Below are 20,412 nucleotides of genomic sequence, written 5' to 3' on the forward strand. Positions count from 1 at the left end.
TTGTTGTGAATAACCAAGTGTCGACTTGTGATCATGAGAAGCTCTTTATGTGTTGCTAAAAGTAAAATTTATCTGATGTCTGACATCCTTTGAATGGTCTAAGCCCATACTCTAGGAAGAGATGTACCTAAAGGTACCACGTCCCTGCGGCCCACTGCTTCCTGCAGCTCCCATTGGCTGAGAACGGTGAACCGCGGCCACTGGGAGCTGTGGGGGGCCATGCCTGCAGATGGTTAACATCAGCAAAATGTCTCGGGGCCTGCAATCAGATGACCCTGGTGGGCCGCATGTGGTCTGCGGGCTGCAGGTTGCCCACCAATGCATTAGGCTGTTTGGCATGTTAAGGTTTTGAAAACAGACAAATTTGCTACAGCCACTATCTTCTTTGTCTTTTTTTCTTCCTATTGGTGTATTTGGCACTGACTAAACATCCCTGGAAATGAAGGTTCTTTGATTATCCACAGAACAGTGCCCCATGAGCAACACAGGCAGTAGCTATGCCTTCAAACGCCTCTGCTAATGTGTCTGAACCCTAACAGCAAGGGAACCAATTCTAGGAGAGAGAAAATGTATTTCATGGGGTGTAGTCGTACTTCGAGAAATGGGATATTTTGTACTTCAGAGATTTTTGGGAGCATAAATTCCCAGCAGTATGCAGTTAATTAAGGGGAGCACTGTGTATCATTCTCTGTAATCCTCTCATGCTTCCCACAAATTTGCCAAGCTCAGAAGTAGGAAATCAGTCATTTCTTTTGCCTTCCACATGCATAGCTAGAATAAGTATGCATACGCTTAATCTCCAGAAATAAGAAGAGGGGTGTAATTCTAGTATGGATATGTCCAGTTTGCCCAGTACTCTGTCTGATATATAGTACTTGTACTCCAGGCCATGGGTGGTAGGTATAATAGACCAGGGGAGGCTCTGCCTCTCCCTGTGCTGCCATGTCCAGTTGCGAGGTTTGGCGGTGAAGTTTTCACTTTATTATGCCCCATGCAGGTTCTGGGGCAGCTGAGGAGGCAAATACTACCTCCTCAGCCACCCTGGAACCTGCATGGGGCATATCAAAAAGCGTCTTCTACAGATGCTTTTCCCTTGGGTGGAAGGGCAGGTTGGGTCCGGGGAGGGGAGGCATAGCTGCAGCCAGCCCCAGGCTCCTCCGCTCGGGTCTTTGGCCACCCCGGCCGGGGAGGGGGGCTCTCTGGCCATGTGTGTGTATCGGGGGCACAGGGGGTCTCGTGGCTGAGGCCATGGATGTAAGGGGCGAAGCTGAGGGCTAGCCTTCCCAGAGTGGGGCTCCACCTGCCGCCCATGCTCCAGGCTTCTGATTCTCTAGTGGAATGTCGCTCCTCCAGAACTTCTATTACTCAACCACTGTAAGAACCCACGGGCTGAGAACTGGGGTCTGGAGGGTTTGATGGCAGCTCTGCTTCCTTCCAGGGACCCAGGTATGATTGCCACCAAAAGGAATTGAAAGACTAAGCTGTCCAAAAAATCCCATGCAAAGGGGCATGAGCAACAGCCCTCCGTGATTCCCTGATTGGCTGGCACACTGTATATAAACCAGGAAACCATTCCTGGGAGTTGTCTCAGTAATGCAGACCTCTGGTGTGCTTCTGCCTTACACCCTGCTTGCTGTTCCTTGCTGCAACTTGCCTTGATCCCTGACTCTGAACCTAGGCTTGGCTCCTGATCCTGGTTTACTGTCTCTGACTTAAAACCATTGCTGACGCTGGTGAAAGACCCTGTCCCAGCTTGACCCCAGTTCTCGCCTCTTGCTCTCAATTTGTTAATGGACTCTGACTCTGCAGTTTCACCTGGCCTGGCCTCAGATTGATCCCTGACCTTCGGCCCCGATACTGAGCAACTCAACACATCTGTATACCTTTAAGTGGGGATGGGGACGACAACTCTCAGGTGATAAAGTCAAGAAAGAAAATGCCTCTTCTGTGGATCTAGAATTAGTGACCATTGGGTTCAGATTTATTCCAGTTGGTATTCCAGCGATAGATGGAGCCAGATGTGATGCTTTTTTTGGATTTTGTGTGGAACAGAGTACCTAAGGTGAATTGACATCATACAGGCCATATCTTATGCTTTGTCAGATGGTTTTTTCAATGGTGATGGCTTGCTGTTCTTGTAAACTACGTACAGCTAAAAGCTGTAAATGAGCATAAAGCTATAATTAAATAGATAAACAACATCTGATTTTCCTTTTTTGCATATGTTTACTAAGAAATCTAGTTGTTTAAGATAAGGTGGAGGCATGAAAGTGTAAAGGTTTTGTTTGTGTTTATTAAAGAAATCAGAAAGATTATTGATGTGTACTGTTAGTCATAATTACTGCTTTTCATCTTAACGTCATTAAACATTACCTAATTAAGTCTCATCATGACACACCTGCAAACTAAGTTTTAAAGCCAGTATTTTCAAACTTACATGCCTAAAGTTAGGTACTGACATTTACATTTAGTCAAGAACCTTGGTTAATGGGAGCAGCGGGTGCTCAGCTGCTCTGAAAATCAGGCAGTTAGGTACCTGTGAGCCAGTGGCATTCCCACTGTGCGACAGATCTACACATGCTATATAAGGTCCCTTTGCTGGAGTTTTTTTTAGTGATAACTTAGGCTGAAATTCATGTTCTGTTTTCTCCCAAAGCCTGGTTAGTAGAAGATCCTACAGGAAACCGTAGCCCCGGTGCCCGGGTTGCCTCTTTAATACCCTGGTGAAGTTGACAAGGCATACTTTTCAAAGTGAGTCAGCAGAATTTTCTCAGAAGCTTTGTGCAGGTATCTGACTCCTGCTAACAGGGTGGCTCAACAGAGAGCCCTGCATCTTTAGGCAAGGTTATGGATCCAGCCATCCTACAGAAGTGTCTACATGTGGATTCAGGTGCCTAACGCTAGGCACACAAGTTTGTGAATTTTGACTTGTGTCTTTAAATTTGCCATAAACAGTCAACATCAGGGTTTGCTGACTTTCCTTCCTGTCTGAAATCACAATGTATGTATACTGTAATTTGTATTGCCAAATCCAAGCATTCAAAAATCATACCTGGCCCCCAGAATAATGTGATTGGCTTAAAACTCATCAGATTCTAAATAATCAGGGCTTAAACTCTCATAGAGTATTTCCTGGGGATCCCTCTTCTCCCCTCCCCACTTCCAATATGTTATGAAAACTCCAGGGGATTTGAAAATATTTACCAGAGCTCCCCTCCAGACAGCTGCGGTTGAATTTAAGCCCTGTAAATAATGATAAATGTATAACAGTGTTTTTCTTTGCTTTTTGGTGTTAGAGCCTCTAGGCTACACTCTGATCATGTTTTTCCAGAAGTGTACCTCTTTATATATGAAAGCTGGATTCTCATGTAATCACCTAACTCCAGGACTTGGGGCCTTAAGAGAAAGACTCAAGACTTTTGATAAAATCATTAGAGTTTTCTATATCCTCTCTTTAGGCCATCCAATAAAGGGGGTGACAATTACAAGTTTTTAAGTAATTCTGATTCTGTCCAGTAGAGGGCACTGGTGCAAACACACATTCAGGCTGATGCATTAAAAGCCAAGGAGGATTTTTCCTTTTTCCAGTCAGTCATTTCAGTGGGAAGTTAAGAACAGGAGTAAAGATAATTCTGAAGTCTTACATGACCCATGTGCAAACCTGTGAATATGTACATCACTTGTGTTCTAGAATGTGGGCAGAGATGTCAGTGGGAGACTGATGCGAGGCATCAGAGTAGTGATTATTGAAAGTGTGTTCTGTAGCATTAGCAATCCTGTCACATTCAAACCACTATATTGAAAACAACTTTTCAAACAAGTATGTTTGGAAGTCAGGAAGCCTGACAGTGTCCCTTTCAAGGTCAGGACAGTAATATCTGAAATATCTTTTGATTCCTCTGTCGAAAGAATTACTATTTGCTGAATTTATTTTACAGAACATTTCCAGAACACTACAGTGGCACATTTGGAAACTGTAGAGTACTGAACTATTACTGTAAAATGCTGTAATATTTTTGTAAAGGTGCTGCAAATAAACAATTTAGTTTAGACTTTCTGCTGATAATACAATGGACTATGTGGTTGCTTCTGAATGTGTAAGTAATTCATTCACATTCTTAACTAAAGATTTAAGATTTTGAGTTTGTCTGAATGGTCATGTAAGCCAACATTTTTCAAACCTGGATGCCTAATTGTAGGTTCCTAAATCTATAATTAGGCTCATCAATAAAAGTGGACTGATTTTCAGAGGTGCTGATGGTCTGTAACTCCCATTTATTCAGTTGTCTAAATGTGGATTTATGAGCCTAATTTTAGGGACCCCTCTTTGAAAACATAGGCCCTTGTCACCTGTAATATTGTACTGTATGAACACTGTAGTTCATTAATATTGTGTCCAAAATTCTATTACTGCATATAGAAGAAGAGACTGAAAGGGAACAAAAGGAAGAGACACTTTGTCAAAAGTATTTACCAAGTGGGTGAGAGACACTGTGATAATGAAAAGGGTAGTGGCAAAATGCTTTGGGTAGGAATCTAGCTATTACGAAAGACTGTGACCTTTCTACATCAAATGGGTTCTGCAGTTTCTTCGGATCTAAAATAGATTAAGATTATGACACAAGCAAGGATTGCAAAATTAAGGAGTGAATATACCCCTGTGTTCTACGTTGCATAGTTACACACCAAAAAAAACACAAATTGCTTCCTTATTTTCCCCTCTTATATACAGAAACATATAGTACTTTTCTCCAGGATTAATTTCTGTATTTTTATGGTAATATGTTGTCACATTCTTAACATTCTGTGAAAAGAGTTGTTGGTTTTTTTTTTTTTTTTGTACTATATTCAGAAATTGACCTGGTCCTTTTGTTGGGGTTTCTTTTCTTTTTGTTTTTTGTTTTGTTTGGTTTTTGTTTTGTGTTTTTTGTTTTGTTTTGTTTTGTTTCGTTTTGTTTTCTTGATACTGATCAACAGTTATATTTAGCCCTGATGTACCATCTTCCTGATACTGTAAGCTTTTTGCCATTATCTTTTGCAGTGGGAATTATTACCATGGATACCAGCATCATAAGAAAGACTTAGGGTCTCTGTGAACTTGTCCTTGAATTCATTGATATCTATTGCCGAGGAATCCAATAAAATATAAAGGTCTCTGATTTATAAAGTACAAAAGACCATAAAAAATCCTTTTTATTTTGATTTACAGATGGCATCTGCTCAAGATTCCAGATATGGCCAGAAAGACACGTCTGACCAGAACTTTGATTACATGTTCAAATTGCTCATCATTGGCAACAGCAGTGTCGGGAAAACCTCCTTTTTGTTCCGTTATGCTGACGATTCCTTTACATCTGCATTTGTAAGCACGGTCGGGATCGATTTCAAAGTCAAAACTGTTTTCAAAAATGAAAAAAGGATTAAGCTACAGATTTGGGTAAGCTGAAAAACATATGTCCTCTGAATGTTGTGTGTAGTCGTGACACAGTATACAGCTATTGTTCTACCTCAGGGTATGCTTCTTTCCATGTTCTCTGATGTAGATTATTTCTAGTACTCTGTATAGTAATATTAATATGTCTTGCATAGTACTGAAAAGCACTAAGGGCCAGATTTATTAAGGGCTAACTCCCACTGTAATCTAAACCTAAATACCTTTATAAATCTGGCCCTAGAGCTCTGCATTATCCAATTGACTAATATATTAAAACGTGTGGTTATTTTTTTGCTCAAATGCAGCAGAATTCCCATTCAGTAGATCCCCTGAGAAATACAACAGGAGACATTCATGGCATATTCATGTGTGTACAAATGAACTGTCTTAGATGTACAGTAAATACTGAGGACTATCCTGAAATACCAGTAAAGGTCTGCCTTTCCCACAAAACGAAGGAAATTCTGAATCCAGGAGCTACAGTAGAGGGTCTATGGAAAGAATTTTCTTTCCACTTACATGGCTGGAAAGGAGCAAACATGTGGAAAAACAGAAGAGACCATTTGACAGTTCTGCTGCCTGGGAGCTTGCAGACACCCCTCTGTGTAGATGGGATTGTGCAGTTCAGGAATGGGAGGAAGCATGTCAGAAACAGGGAAGTCTGATGCCAGGGGGCAGGTGTTCTCTATGGCAAGCTTCTCTCAGACCCCCCAAGGATATTCCAGTGGCTATTTAAGCAGAAGTTGCTGATGCTCATAGTTACATTAAGTCCTGCTCCAATCCCTTTGCAGAGATTGGCATTGCCCAAGCAGAGGAGACAATGTTAGCAGAGCTCCTAAGGATCCATATTGCCAAGGCTGGGGAAAAATGGCTGGACATCCCCTTAGCATTAATGCTTCCTTTCCATGTAGTTCACGGTGATCTGAGGAGTTTAAAACCTTGCCCCAGGTCTCCTCCATGAACCCTCCCTAGTAAGTCAGGCTCTACTGAGAGGAGCATTGAGGCCTTGTCTATACAAGAAAAATGCCTCATGTTAGAACACATTAACTAACATGGTATTAAACTTGATTTCACCTTTCGGATGGACAAGGACAAGTCATGTTTAAAATCATGTTAGCTGATCATCGCTAACCCTGCAGTGCCCCAGGGTTAACTATGACCTGACCAGCTAACACATTTTTGACATCATTGTAGATAAAGTGTATTAATAGGTTTTCTAACATGATGAAAATCCCTGGGTAGAAATGGTGAATAAAGCCACCCATTGTTCTGTGGTCCCCCTGAGACAGGGCCACATCATCTTTGTCTCTTAATTTCCTTGCTTTTATCAATTTAGGTCATATCCTTAACATGATTATAACATACAGTGCTGACATTAGTTAATTGCTTGCAGTGCATGCTCTTTCACAGTAATGACATGGCAAGCTCACAGCAGCACCTTTGGAAACTATGGTGATTACACGGTAATTCATGTTGACACCACCTCATTATCTCCTGATAATAGAGCAGTAAAATTGCATTTCCATTGTAGTCTTTATACAGTTCTCCTTGATTTTTTTTTTTTTTTTTAAATCACAAAGTGGCCTCTACAATAGAAATAATTGGTCATGTCTCTCCGAGCAAAAGCAGCAACATTCATTTACCACATTATAGTAATGTGTATAGTTTGACACCAACGTATTTCTCATCATACTTCTTCAGTGTAGACTATGAATATGTACTTGGTTTAAAGGAGTCTATTAATCTAAATGAGCTACAAAGTGACATACAGAAGCTGGCTTTTGGAGATGCACTCTAGCCACCTAGAATAAGCCTCCTGTTCTATCAAAACAGGCACCTCCATTGTTGTGGTGGTTTGCATTACAGTATCCTCTAAAGGCCACTATACTGAGATAGGAGCCACCATTGTGCTCAGCACTCTGTGAATACACCATATGAGATAGCCCCTGCTCCAAAAGCTTGTAATCTAAATGGACAAGCCACCCAAAGGGTGGGAGAGGAAACCGAGGGGAAATGACATGCCCAAGGTCACACAGTGGCAGAGCCATAGAACTTAGATCTTCTGATGCCTACTCTAGGGCTCTCTTCACTAGACCATGCTGCCTCTCATCATTTGGTTGTATGAAACTTTTAATACCATATCTTAGAAAACCTTGTCACTGCACATTGAACTAATATAGTGTCTGCTATTTTAGATTTAGTGTTTTGCAGTATATCATTTGTGTTGCCCTGGGGTATGCTAGAGTAAAACTGTATGGCTGTTGAGCCCCTGAAACCCTCATAAATAATATATATACACACCAAGAATAGTATGGCTGTCAATACAGTTTATGAGAGGAGGTAAAAATAATCCATTTATTTAAAATGTTGCTCCCTGGAATAGTTTTGGAATATTCCAGGGAGAAACATTTTAAATAAATGGATTATTTTTACCTCCTCTCATAAACTGTATTGACAGCCATACTATTCTTGGTATGCAGTATCTAGATATGTAGCATCATACTGTATTGTACTTTGTTACTTTCATTTGACTACAGAATGTCTTTTTGAAATGAATGGTATTCCTGCACCATTCAATTCAGTTTCAAATGGCATGTTAGTAACTTTGTGTTGACTACATGAAGGATGGAGCTGGGTGAATCAGACCAAACCTGATCAGATGTTCTTTCTAGGTAGATACATGTAGTGGCCTACTAATGCTTCCTTGGACATCAGTGGCAAAACACTGACTTTAATTATATGAAATCAAAGTGTGCTGGCAAATCTCACTTATTTTGACCAAATAAACCAAATTGGAAACTAAAAGCAATTTTTAAGTATTGGTTCTGAACAATGAGATGGAGACTAAAATACTTCGCAATGAGTAGCACATGGAGTTGCACTATGCTGTTCTTGCGGGGATCTAAAATGTTATACAAGTCACTAGAGCCACCAAAGTCCCTTCTTGGAGATGTCATTTGTCCCATATGTTCTCATTTATTGTGCTTTAACCATTCATTTTGACATGTTTAGGCCTTAGTTCCTTAAGCTGCTTACACATGTGTCTAACTTTAAGCATGTTAGAAGTCCCATTGCAGTCAATGGAACTAGAATATTGACTTGATGTAAGTGGGACTAGTCACATGCTTAAAGTTAGGCACATGCGTGAATACTTTGCTGAACAGTGGCCTTAACAGAGCCTAATTGTCTTCCCTATATTCCATCAATGTTCTCTGGTGCCGGTAGGTTTGTATGCCTCTCTTTTACCCAGTCTATCAGTGCTCAGAATCCTTTTTAACGAATCTACTCCTCAGTGTTCTAAATGAAACAGACTGTAAATTTCCAATGATAAAAAAAACCCCAACACCACAGAAAACACCAACTTACATTAAACTAGAGGTAAAATGTCAAGTGCATATTAGTAACTTGGTGGTAAAATCCATATAATGCTGTAGTCAATAAACAAAACACGTAAACAAATTAACAAAAAACTATTAATTATTGAGAAACTTCATTTGAAGTTTCTGGGACAAATTTATTTCTTGTGCTAAGACATGGCAAAAAAGGATAAGAAATCCTTTAAGGGTATGATTAACACTTAGAAAAAAAATCCCTTTCTTATCAAAACATGAATAACACTTTGGAAAAAAATAAGTCCCTTTTCTTACAAACATCTGATGCAAGCCACCTCACATTTGGTAAAAACAAATTGTCCTCTGGCTAGATTCTGCCCTGTATTATGGCTGGCCTTGCTGGGTGCAAGGCATCAGGTTTAAGGTGCTCGCAATTCCTGCTCAGCCACAAATACCAGAAGGAGCCAATGCAACCCCATTAGTGGGCAGTGCTGGTTGGTGAAAAACATGACCATGATGGCCAGACGATATATTCATCTAGTGCCTCACCTGTGCAGCTGTAGCATGTGCTGCTACTATGAAACCCTAGTCATAACTTAAAGCAGCCCTCTGTTTGGTGGAATCATTGTGGGAGGGCAGCAGTGCCATCACAACTTGCCTTTGCTGTGGGTGAATCTCCTCTGGGGCCCAGCTGCCCCTGCTACTGCAGGGCAGTGAATCTAAATCAGTGGGACTACTAGCTTGAGTAAGGCTTGTAGAGTTGGGCCTTTTGGACACACTGTCATGCTATTCCATGTTGTGTTCCCTAGGCATTGTCCTGAGCTCCTCCATCTAAGTGCAAGTCACTTAAGGGTCTTTCATTTTGGCATAGTGGATTTCTCAGTGATATTTGTGTTCATGAATCATTGTTTTTCCAAGCTGTTTTTGTAGATCGTGTTTGAGATGTTTGGGGTTTTCAACAACAGATGCTAAGAATTCACACAGGGAAGAAAAGCCCATTAGCTTGCACATTGCATGCTAATAAGATATCCCTAAACAGATAAATATTATGCTTTTATGTTACACAGAGAACTGTCATTATAATCTCCAGGGAATATTTCATCCAAATGAAGCATGGGGGATTTCAGTGACTTCCAGAAATTGTCTATTTCATTTAATTAAGACAGAAGTCCTCATTTTCCACCTGCCTGTTCCAGAATTTGCCCCTTGCCCATCTTCTTTTATTTTATTTCTATTACAGTAGCACCTGGAACACTATAATCAAACTCAGGGACCCACTGTGCTAGGGCCTGTACAGACAAATAGCAAAGAAGTTAGTCCTTCCCCAAGGGTACTCCCCATCAACATGTCAGAGAGGAGGCAATAGTTGGGAAAGAGAGACTGTCGAATGTGGGGTGGGTGAGAAGATGAGGTAACAATTGAACAGTTTATCAGTAAAATAGAAGCTTCAGCTAGCCATTCGACACCACATGGTAGCGATTGACAGGCATCCCAGCAGAGGTAGGTGTAAGTGTGCATTTAAAAGGGGATTACGATGGGGGATGGGGTGGCATGGGAGAAAGAACAGAGAAGTTTGAGGAAGAAGAGGATGGCTTTCTCCCATCTCTAGTTTAAATTAAGAGATGGGGGAAAGCCGACCGCTGCAGAGGCGCATGCGGATCGGACAGAGACTTCTCTTAGAGGAGAGTCTATTGATAGAGATTCTCCAGGTTTTAGTCAGGAGGAGGAGATGGAAGAGGATAAAGTATGGGCCAGATCAGATGAGAAAGATTCACATAAAGAATCTGACACATCAGAAACAGGCAGACAAATAAACAGTGACAGGTTTTTAAAGTGCTTGTACACAAATGCTAGAAGTCTAAATAATAAGATGGGTGAACTAGAGTGCCTCGTGTTAAAGGAGAATATTGATATAATAGACATCACAGAAACCTGGTAGAGTGAGGACAGTCAATGGGACACAATCATTCCGGGGTACAAAATATATCAGAAGGACAGAACAGGTCGTGCGGGCAGGGGAGTGGCACTATATGTGAAAGAAAATGTAGAATCAAATGAAATAAAAATCTTAAATGAATCCACATGTTCCATAGAATCTGTATGGATAGTAATTCCATGCTCTAATAAGAATATAACAGTAGGGATCTATTATCGACCACCTGACCAGGACAGTGGTAGTGACAATGAAATGCTAAGGGAGATTAGAGAGGCTATCAAAATAAAAAACTCAGTAATAGTGTGGGATTTCAATTATCCCCATATTCACTAGGTACATGTCACCTCAGGACGAAATGCAGAGACAAAATTTCTTGATACTTTAAATGACTGATTCTCAGAGCAACTGGTACAGGAACCCACAAGGGGAGAGGCAACTCTCGATCTAGTCCTGAGTGGAGCGCAGGATCTGGTCAAAGAGGTAACTATAACAGGACCGCTTGGAAATAATATAATAACATTTAACATAACATAATATAATAACATTTAACATTCCTGTCGTGGGATGAACACCTCAACAGCCCAACACTGTGGCATTTAATTTGAGAAAGGGGAACTATGCAAAAATGAGGAGGTTAGTTAAACAGAAATTAAAAGGTACAGTGACTAGAGTGAAATCCCTGAAAGCTGCATGGACACTTTTCAAAGACACCATAATAGAGGCTCAACTTAAATGTATACCCCAATTAAAAAACACAGTAAAATAACTAAAAAAGAGCCACCGTGGCTTAACAATCCTGTAAAAGAAGCAGTGAGAGATAAAAAGGCATCTTTTAAAAAGTGGAAGTCAAATCATAGTGAGATAAATAGAAAGGAGCATAAACACTGCCAAATTAAAGGTAAAAATGTAATAAGAAGGGCCAAAAAGGAGTTTGAGGAACAGCTAGCCAAAAACTCAAAAGGTAATAAAATGTTTTTTAAGTACATCAGAAGCAGGAAGCCTGCTAAACAACCAGTGGGGCCCCTGGGCAATCGAGATACAAAAGGAGCACTTAAAGACGATAAAGTCATCGCAGAGAAACTAAATGAATTCTTTGCTTCAGTCTTCACGGCTGAGGATGTTAGGGAGATTCTTATGTTCTTAAAAAGAAAAGGAGTACTTGTGGCACCTTAGAGACTAACCAATTCTTAAGCAGGTGATCAGAGCGGATACCATTAGCTAAGAAAATGTGGGAGCGTGCACGTGCTAAATTTTCCTTTTGACAACAAATAATCCGTGCAAATCTGTCTTTGTGCAAATCACATTGAAGAAGAGATTATGGGTGTGTCCCTGCAATCCAGATAGAGACAAAACAGAAGTCTGTACAGTTTGCCTGTGGAAGAAATGTCAAAATGTGCCCTGTTTTGGGGGTAAAGTATACACAAATCCACTATCCACAGACCATATGTTGTTTCCAAGAACACAAGGCTAGTGTTTAATGCGTGTAGATTCAGGGCCTTATATCCTTGGTGAGGTGCAGAACACTATCAACTTGTGAGGAGCTTAGTGGGAAGAGAGTGTACTTGGCACCTGCAGGAGAGCCTTAGCATCTTTCAAAGTCTGCACCAACACAAGAGACACAAATTATCCGTCTGCATTTAAGAATGATTCTGGCTATTCCAATATTTGTATTGCTTTAAAATCTCTTTATTAGAATAAAATGCCTATGTCTTTAACATTCCGTACATCTTCACTACGGGTAGCACTAGAAGAAATGGTTTCAGCACTAGAATAGTTCTAGCTTTTGCTGCTGAAACTGCCTTTTGTAGTGTAAAGTTAACACTGTTTACATTTCCCTGACATTTCTTCTCTCTCGCTATCAACTTTTCCTGAGATTGAGACACATTGACTCTCCTGATGTGCAAAATGGTAAGACGTGTAAAGCTACTTGGTTGTCTAAAGTCTATTGGAAGACAAGCTTCAGAATGTTCATTTTCTGCTTTATGTAGCTATAAAGAGCATGGTTATTTTTGTTTTCATATCTTTCCATTCTTCCTGCTTTACCTTCAGAATATTCTTATTTGTGTAGATACATATTGAAACTTCTGATTGTCTTCCAGCTGGACCATCCGTTACTCCAGCTGAAGTTGTGTTGCTAGGGAGTTGTGTGGCTTCAGGGATTGGTAATAAGTACAGACCCTCTCAGCTCTAGGGTGCTAGTTTAAATCAGCTCAGGCTAGTAGTAATCAAGAGTTGTGTCCACCTGATGGCTGGTTTGGTGGTCTCAATCCAGTCAACGTGTCCACACTGCAAACACCAGCTTCCACAACTGGTACTAAAGCCCTGATCTTGCAAACACCTATTGCACATGCTTAACTTTAATCATGTAAGCAGGCCACTGATTTCGTTAGTGTTAGCCACGTGCTTAAAGTTAAGCATATGTATAAGCGTTTGAAGGATTGTGGCCTAAGACACTTTGGAGTTGGAGTGTGAGGATGCTGCTGCTATTCTGTAGATAAACAGCAAGCCAGCAGCTTTCACAAGTACTAAATCCCACTTCTTGTCCATATTCATTAGTGTTTTAATGGATTTTGAAATTCTTGTGTGGAAGAAATTTTCCTCATCTGCTGCATAGTTCTAGATGCATCACATGTGTTTCAGTTCTCCTGTGAGTGTGTCATGCTGTATATCATAGCTGCACTTCTTATACTCCATGATAGAGCCCTTCATCATCAACAAAGGGAGAAGTCTGTATTCAGAGGCCAGGACTAATGTGAAATAGAAGGCAGTGCTTAGCATAACTAAACATCTCATTAAGGCGCAGAGACATAGGTCATCTTAAACTTGCTGTTTAAGTGAAAGTGTCCATGGGGGTTCTTCAGTAGAAACTTTACTAATTTAAAGGCATAACGTGGTCATAAATGTAGGCATAGGCACTGACTCTGTGGGTGCGCCGAGGCTGGAGCACCCACGGGGAAAAAAATAGTGGGTGCTTAGCACCCACCGGCAGCCTCAATGATCAGTTCTTCCCTATCAGTGCGTCCTTTCCACTGGCGGGTCCCACCAAACAACGCCTCCCCCTCCGTCCCAATGCCTCCTGCCTACCATGATCAGCTGTTCAGCGGCGAGCAAGAGGTGTTGGGTGGGAGGGGGTGGAGCAAGGGTGGGACGCGCTTGGGGGAGGAGGTGGGAAGGGGTGGGGCAGGAGAGGGAAGAGATGGGGTGGGGCCTTGGGGGAAGGGATGGAGTGGGGGTGGGGCCTGGGGCGGAATTGGGGGTCGAGCACCCCAGAGGAAAGTGGAAAGTCAGTGCCTCTGAATGTAGAGCTGTCAAGGTTCCTTTCCCTCTCTGAACTCTAGGGTACTGATGTGGGGACCTGCATGAAAACCTCCTAAGCTTACTTTTACCAGCTTAGGTTAAAACTTCTCCAAGCTACAAACTATTTTACCCTTTGCCATTGGACTTTCACTGCCACCACCGTACGTTTAACCAGGTTACTGGGGAAGAGTTGTTTGGAAATGTCTTTCCTCCCAACCCTTGCACCCCCCTTCCTGGGGAAGGTTTGGTAAAAATCCTCACCAATTTGCATAGGTGACCACAGACCCAAACCCTTGGATCTTAAGAACAATGAAAAAAGTGTTCAGTTTCTTACAAGACGAATTTTAATAGAAGTAAAAAAAAAGAATCACCTCTGTAAAATCAGGATGGTAAATACCTTACAGGGTAATTAGATTCAAAACATAGAGAATCCCTCTAGGCAAAACCTTAAGTTACAAAAAGACACAAAGACAGGAATATCCATTCCATTCAGCACAGCTTATTTCCTCAGCCATTTAAAGATGTCATAATCTAACGCATATTTAGCTAGATTACTTACTAAGTTCTAAGACTCCATTCCTGTTCTATCCCTGGCAAAAGCATCACCCAGACAGACCCAGACCCTTTGTTTTTTCCCCCCCTCCAGCTTTGAAAGTATCTTGTCTCCTCATTGGTCATTGTGGTCAGGTGCCAGTGAGGTTATCCTAGCTTCTTAACCCTTTACAGGTGAAAGGGTTTTTCCTCTGGCCAGGAGGGATTTTAAAGGTATTTATCCTTCCCTTTATATTTATGACAAGAGCTAAAAGGGTCCATGCTGCAGTAAGACTCAGCCAGATTTCCACACTGGATTTCTGGGAATCAGGGGTAGCTCTGCCAGAATTTTAGGGGATGTCTACACTGCAATTAAAATCCTGCTGCTGGCCAGTGCCAGTTGGCTTAGACTCAGGGGCTGTTTAATTGGAATGTAGATGTTTGGACTTGGGCTGAAGCCTGGGCTTTAGGACCCTGCGAGGCAGGAGGGTCCCAGGGTTCAGGCTGGAGCGCAAACATCTATACCACAATTAAATAGACCCTTAGCCTGAGCACCGTAAGCCCAAGTCAGCAGGGACGGGTCAGCTGCAGTTGTCTAATTGCAGTTTTAGCATTCACTGTGTCATGACTCCTGCCCAACCTGCCCCAGCTTTGCCATGACCCCACCCTCAACCTACACCCCTTTGGGGAAGCCAATGGAAGAACCATCATGTACCAGTAACTCTGCCTCCAGTAACTTTCTAGCTTGACCCTATTCATGTACACAACTATCAGGAGAACACTGCACATGCTCTTTGAAAAAAATGTGGCAGCAGGGAGGAACAGGGAAGTGTATCTAGAGCTTAATATGAATAGAAATATTGTAATTAGTTGGTTATATTTCAGCAAGGTAATTGAAGTATATTTAAGATACCTGTACTGCTGCAATGAATGGATCATCTGCAAAGGGAAGGAAAATCCATAACTGTATGCTAATAAGATTTGTGGTGCACAACTAGAACAGAGCATTTCTCTCTCTCTCTCATTATATATGTAGAGAACTATTTGAAGAATCATTTCCTCTGGGTATTGTTTGGCATAGAGGCTTCTTCAGTTCTCAGTTTAAAAATTAAGGTCCAGAACTTTGGGTGGGGTGAATATTTGCAGAGCATGAGTCAGGGTGGTGTGTAAGGGTTGTTTAAAGCTGTCCTTTGCTTTCTGGTGCAGCTGTGTCAGAGCAGTTTGAGGTCAGCTTTAAATGAAACTGGGTTGAAAGGGGCACAAGTGACCTTAACTACAAGCCAGGATTAGTGTGGCATAAGAGCACCCCCTTTTATCTAACCATGCCCCCTTTTCTCTACTATTCTGGAAACAGGCCAGGGTGCATGGTATATGAGCCACTGAATGCATCTGTTGAAGTGAGCTGTAGCTCTCGAAAGCTTATGCTCAAATATATTTGTTAGTCTCTGAGGTGCCACAAGTACTCCTTTTCTTTTTTGCGAATACAGACTAACGCGGCTGGTACTCTGAAACCTATAAGAGCTCTGTGCCACTTCAGGATAATCCTTACACTAGCTGATCCTCCATGGGCCAGGCATTTAGCTTTTATGAACCCAAGTACAATGAAGGACTAGTGCAAAGCAGCCATACTCTAGATTTAGCTCTGTATCTAGACCATTACGTCTCCTGATTGATTAGTGGTTACTTAAGAAATATCAGTGAAAATATGAGGTTTGTGAGCACTGCACCTGTTCCTAATAAAGAATTGTTTATTGCCTGTTTCTGCTGCAAGAGAAGATAATTTGCACCGGCTTGACTGCTCTGAATAATAATATTGTGCCATTTTACCAATCCAGCAATAAAGGCAAGTAAATAGAAAGGCAGGGATGACTTGCTTTTTAACCCAATACAATTGTTACTGTATTTGCTGCTTATTAGCACCTTTTTGATTTTTCTCCACAGTTTCTGGCTAGACTGAACTTGTTTATAATTTTATTTGTTTCTCAGGGCATGTCTACACTATAAATATAAGTCAGCCTATGTTAGGTTTCCTGCTAGTGCCATGCATTAGGAGCTCATTAAATCCTGAATGAAGTAAAGGCTTCCAACAACAGCAGAAGCAAAGAAGTGTATGATAGTCCTGCTACTGCTGAATATGGGGTGGGCAGCCTGTCACCACCTCGGAGATATTTCTGAAGGATGGGAGGTAGAGTGGGGTCAACTTGCTAGCCTCATGAAGAGAGAGGCTGGGGGCAGAATCTATCCACTCACTTTCTAACCATGCAGCAAGTGGAAGAGTGTTAGGTGGGATACAGGTCAATCAGATGCCATGAGGTAAGGGAAGATCAGGAGACCTGTGTTGTAGGTGGGGAAGGAAGGTCTCAGCCAGACTTTTATTGGAAAATTAAATAGGCAGGAATATGTAGCAGTGCAGAGATTCTAATAAAGATTAGAGAAAAAGCCTACAGTGCTGTATTTTATTGTTTAGCAATACACTGAGCATGAATTAATACAGTGCAACTCACCCCCTGCCATGACTTGAAATCTACATATGGTTGTTAAACTGAGTTGCTTTTGTTTAATCAGCATGGAGAGTATAGGGACAATATTGGTTTCATGACCTAATTGTGCATTTAGTTGTTTTTTTTTAATGGTAGAGAAGTATCTCTCATGCTGGGAGAATTGAGAGGAGGAAAGTAATACAGAGAGAGGGCCAGATAGATCTGTTGCAGTCAGTGCTAATGTACAGCAGCTGAGGGCAATCTCTCCCATAGCCCATTGCTTGTCTTAGGTGCCCTTGAATTAGATGTTTGTAGGTTTACTTTTTGTGTGTGTGTGCCATGGGAAGAAATTGTAGAGGTGCTTTGGTATTGGGCTGAGATAATGGCAAAGCAAGATGCCCCAGAGTATAGTCAAACCAAGTGCTGACCTAGTGTGGGAATGCAGAAAAAAGACACTGTTAGAAACAAATTTGGTACTTGATATCTGTAACGCTATCTTTTAATTGACTTTCAAATAATATCTGAACTATCTTTTCACCAGTCAAATATGATATGTCCTTGCTGCCTTCTGGGAAAAGCTCCCTTCCTCCAGGACTGAGGAAATGAGACCACTGTAGCTTTCAAAGTCAGGACCATGGGCACCTGTGAATGAGCCATAATCCTTAGAAAACAGTAGAATCACAGGAAATAAGAACGTTTTGACTGCATGGCCCCTCACAACAGCATTTTTTTGAGAGCTATCTCCAGGTGATGGCACAAACAGGCATGAAGGAGCTGAAGGTGAGGTGTGTCTGGAACAGAACTTTTCTACTCTCATGCATACTGAAGGAAATGGTGTCTCTGAGAAAGGTATCTGACCCATTCTGGGACAAGCTTAAGGTGCCTGTCTTGGTGCTGTGTCTCTAGTTCTCAAAGAATTTCAACATGACTTAGCAGGTATACACATATCTCGCAGCTACAGACTGAGTGCTTTCCTGCACTTGCTTGTAATAAGCTGTGAAGTATCTTTATGGTCTCTTATCCCTCTAAAATGACAGGCTTGTAAATCATAGGCTCATGCATTACAGTATTTAGTGTAAATATTACTGATCTCTCTACAGGGCCCCGTTCTCTCACCACAGCATATAAAGTCAATAGGACTTACTCATATCCTGCACTACACGTGGACCCAATATGATGGCTGGCTCTCGTCAGCAATGTCCATTCTCCACAAAGCCTGCCTCATTTTTTCTGTCTTTCTGAATATAGTGTTCTGAAATGGCATGGCAGCAGTCAAGAGACTAGAGCCCTCAGGGTTTGATTCTCCATCTGCCTACCACCTCGTGTAGCCATTTATAAATCACAGTGGAAGTGTTTTGCATGTGCTTTACGTAAGTACTAAATAATAACTTAACGCAGTAACCTCATTTAATATCAAAGACTAATGAATAATTAAAAATGAGGAATGACGTATCTGGCTGTGTTCATTCTGCCAACTTTGTGATAAATAAGTGGATGGCAGAAGATCTTTGAGGACAACTGTTTGGATTGGTTTTGGATAAGGAGGTGTGTATATTTTGGATATACTGAGTAGATGCTGGAGAAACTGTTGGGGATGGCAAAGGATGATATTTAGAAGTATCTGAGCCCAGCTGCTCTCTTTTCCCTCTAGTGATTATGATTTTGTAAGGTTATCAAATACATTTCTGGCCCTCACCCCAAGCAATAAAGTACTGTTCCTGTGCAAAGCGGAGGTTGCAGCACAAAGTGAACCACCATAGGTGTGGTTACAAACTCAAGGCAAAGACACAGGAGCATGACACGACAGTTAAAGCACAGCAGAGGGAAGCAGTATATTTTTTCTAAGCCTTGTTTCTCCTTTCTTTTTCAGAGATCATTTTTTTAAGCTTTAGGGTTTTTAGGTTTTTTTCCCTCTGCCTTCATTTATTTCCCTGTCTTGCAGCAAGGCCATACCACAGCAGGTATGCCTGAGTCAGAGGTAGGTGGGTAAAAAGAAATATTTTCATTTATTTTTAATGTTCAAACATTTCCAGCTAAACTCTGTCTCCTTTTAACTCCTTTTGGACAAAACCAGCCCATAGCTCTGTACAGAGGGCTTCCAAGCAGTGGAATAGTGCAGTTCCTCTGTGCACTATGTGGGTGGCAGAACTTGGGGTGGCTGCACAGAAGTTTTACACTTCCCTGGCTGAATCTTCCTGATCTCACCAGGGGGAGTCAGAGTCCATGCATGGACTCTGAGGTACTGAATTAAAATTGCATGGGGGTAACCATAATTCTCGCATTTTCTGCTTTTTGAGAGCTTGACTTTACAGCCTTCGCAATGTTCTTTTAACAGAGCTGCTTAGTATGGAATACAAATAGGCCAAATTCACCAGTATACTCCAGCACCACAAGGAAATCTGGTTTAGCTTATTGGTGAACGAGGCCCATAGAGCATATGTTGCCTACCTTTTAAAACATTGGACATTATTTTTGTCTTGCTACATACAGCAATTAAAAAAAAGTCACATATAGTAATTTAAAAAGTACTTCAGGAACAACATCTTCTGCTTCTTTTGTCTCATTAAAGATAACCACTGTGCCAGTTCTACAAAAGCTGGCTAATCTGGGGCTTTTATGGCAGTCTAACAGTTCATGCCCATATCATAGGTTTGATCAGTGGCACCTCAACAGTGTTTTTAAATGTGGGCAGCTTACTCCTTGTTTTCAATCCGATTTAATTCTTCTTTGTAACTGAACCCTCACTGCTCCCTTAGAAACAACCTAAAAGAATAAAGGAACTACTTCTTGCTCACTGTGACCCATCTTCCTGGGACCCAAATAATATAATATTTCCAGGGGTGCCAGACTTTTGGCATTTTGGAGACCTTTTCTGGAAGGGTGGCTTTGAGTGTGGAGTGCACATATGTAGTTTGTTTTTTACATTAAACATCACTCACCTCCTGAAGGCCTTAACTTAAGGTGAATTTGATTGGCAATGTTATTTAATTGCCTGTGCATGCAAACAAACAATCACTCTGTCATCTGCGTGTCTTGCACTGAAATAACATCAGAAATTCTAAAAATAAGCAAGAAGTGTAACAACTTGGGAGAGATGTAAGATTTATCTCCAAGTGTAACGGGAGTTGGACAACCCTGCATAAAGTGAAAAGCCTTCCATTTATCAGGTGACATGACCAGTCAGCAGCAACACTGTAGTAGGAAAGACAAGCTTGGAGTACTACAGCAGAAGACATTTCCTTTTCTCCTATATAATTAAACGAAGGGATGTACTCTGATCATGGCCTGAACAGATTTTTGTAAACGCAAGGGACTGTATCCCACGTTCACACTGAACTTCTCGACCTATGGTTTGCTCATCATTAATCATGCCATGAAAGGGACATCAGAAAAGTACATAAT

General features: G+C 41.4%; 1 protein-coding gene across 2 annotated transcripts in view; it reads left to right on the top strand.

Annotated features, from left to right (window-relative positions):
• Positions 1 to 20,412, top strand: part of RAB3C (RAB3C, member RAS oncogene family) — a 198,869-nt gene that overhangs the window by 11,372 nt on the left and 167,085 nt on the right. For both annotated transcript variants that reach the window (XM_084627941.1, XM_084627940.1), the window contains exon 2: positions 5,210 to 5,437. In XM_084627941.1, the coding sequence (XP_084484067.1) occupies positions 5,210 to 5,437 (228 nt within the window). The remainder of the gene's footprint in view (positions 1 to 5,209; positions 5,438 to 20,412) is intronic.

This window comes from Lepidochelys olivacea (genome assembly GCF_965140295.1).
Source record: "Lepidochelys olivacea isolate rLepOli2 genome assembly, chromosome: 5".
In the NCBI taxonomy this organism is placed as follows: Eukaryota; Metazoa; Chordata; order Testudines; family Cheloniidae; genus Lepidochelys; species Lepidochelys olivacea.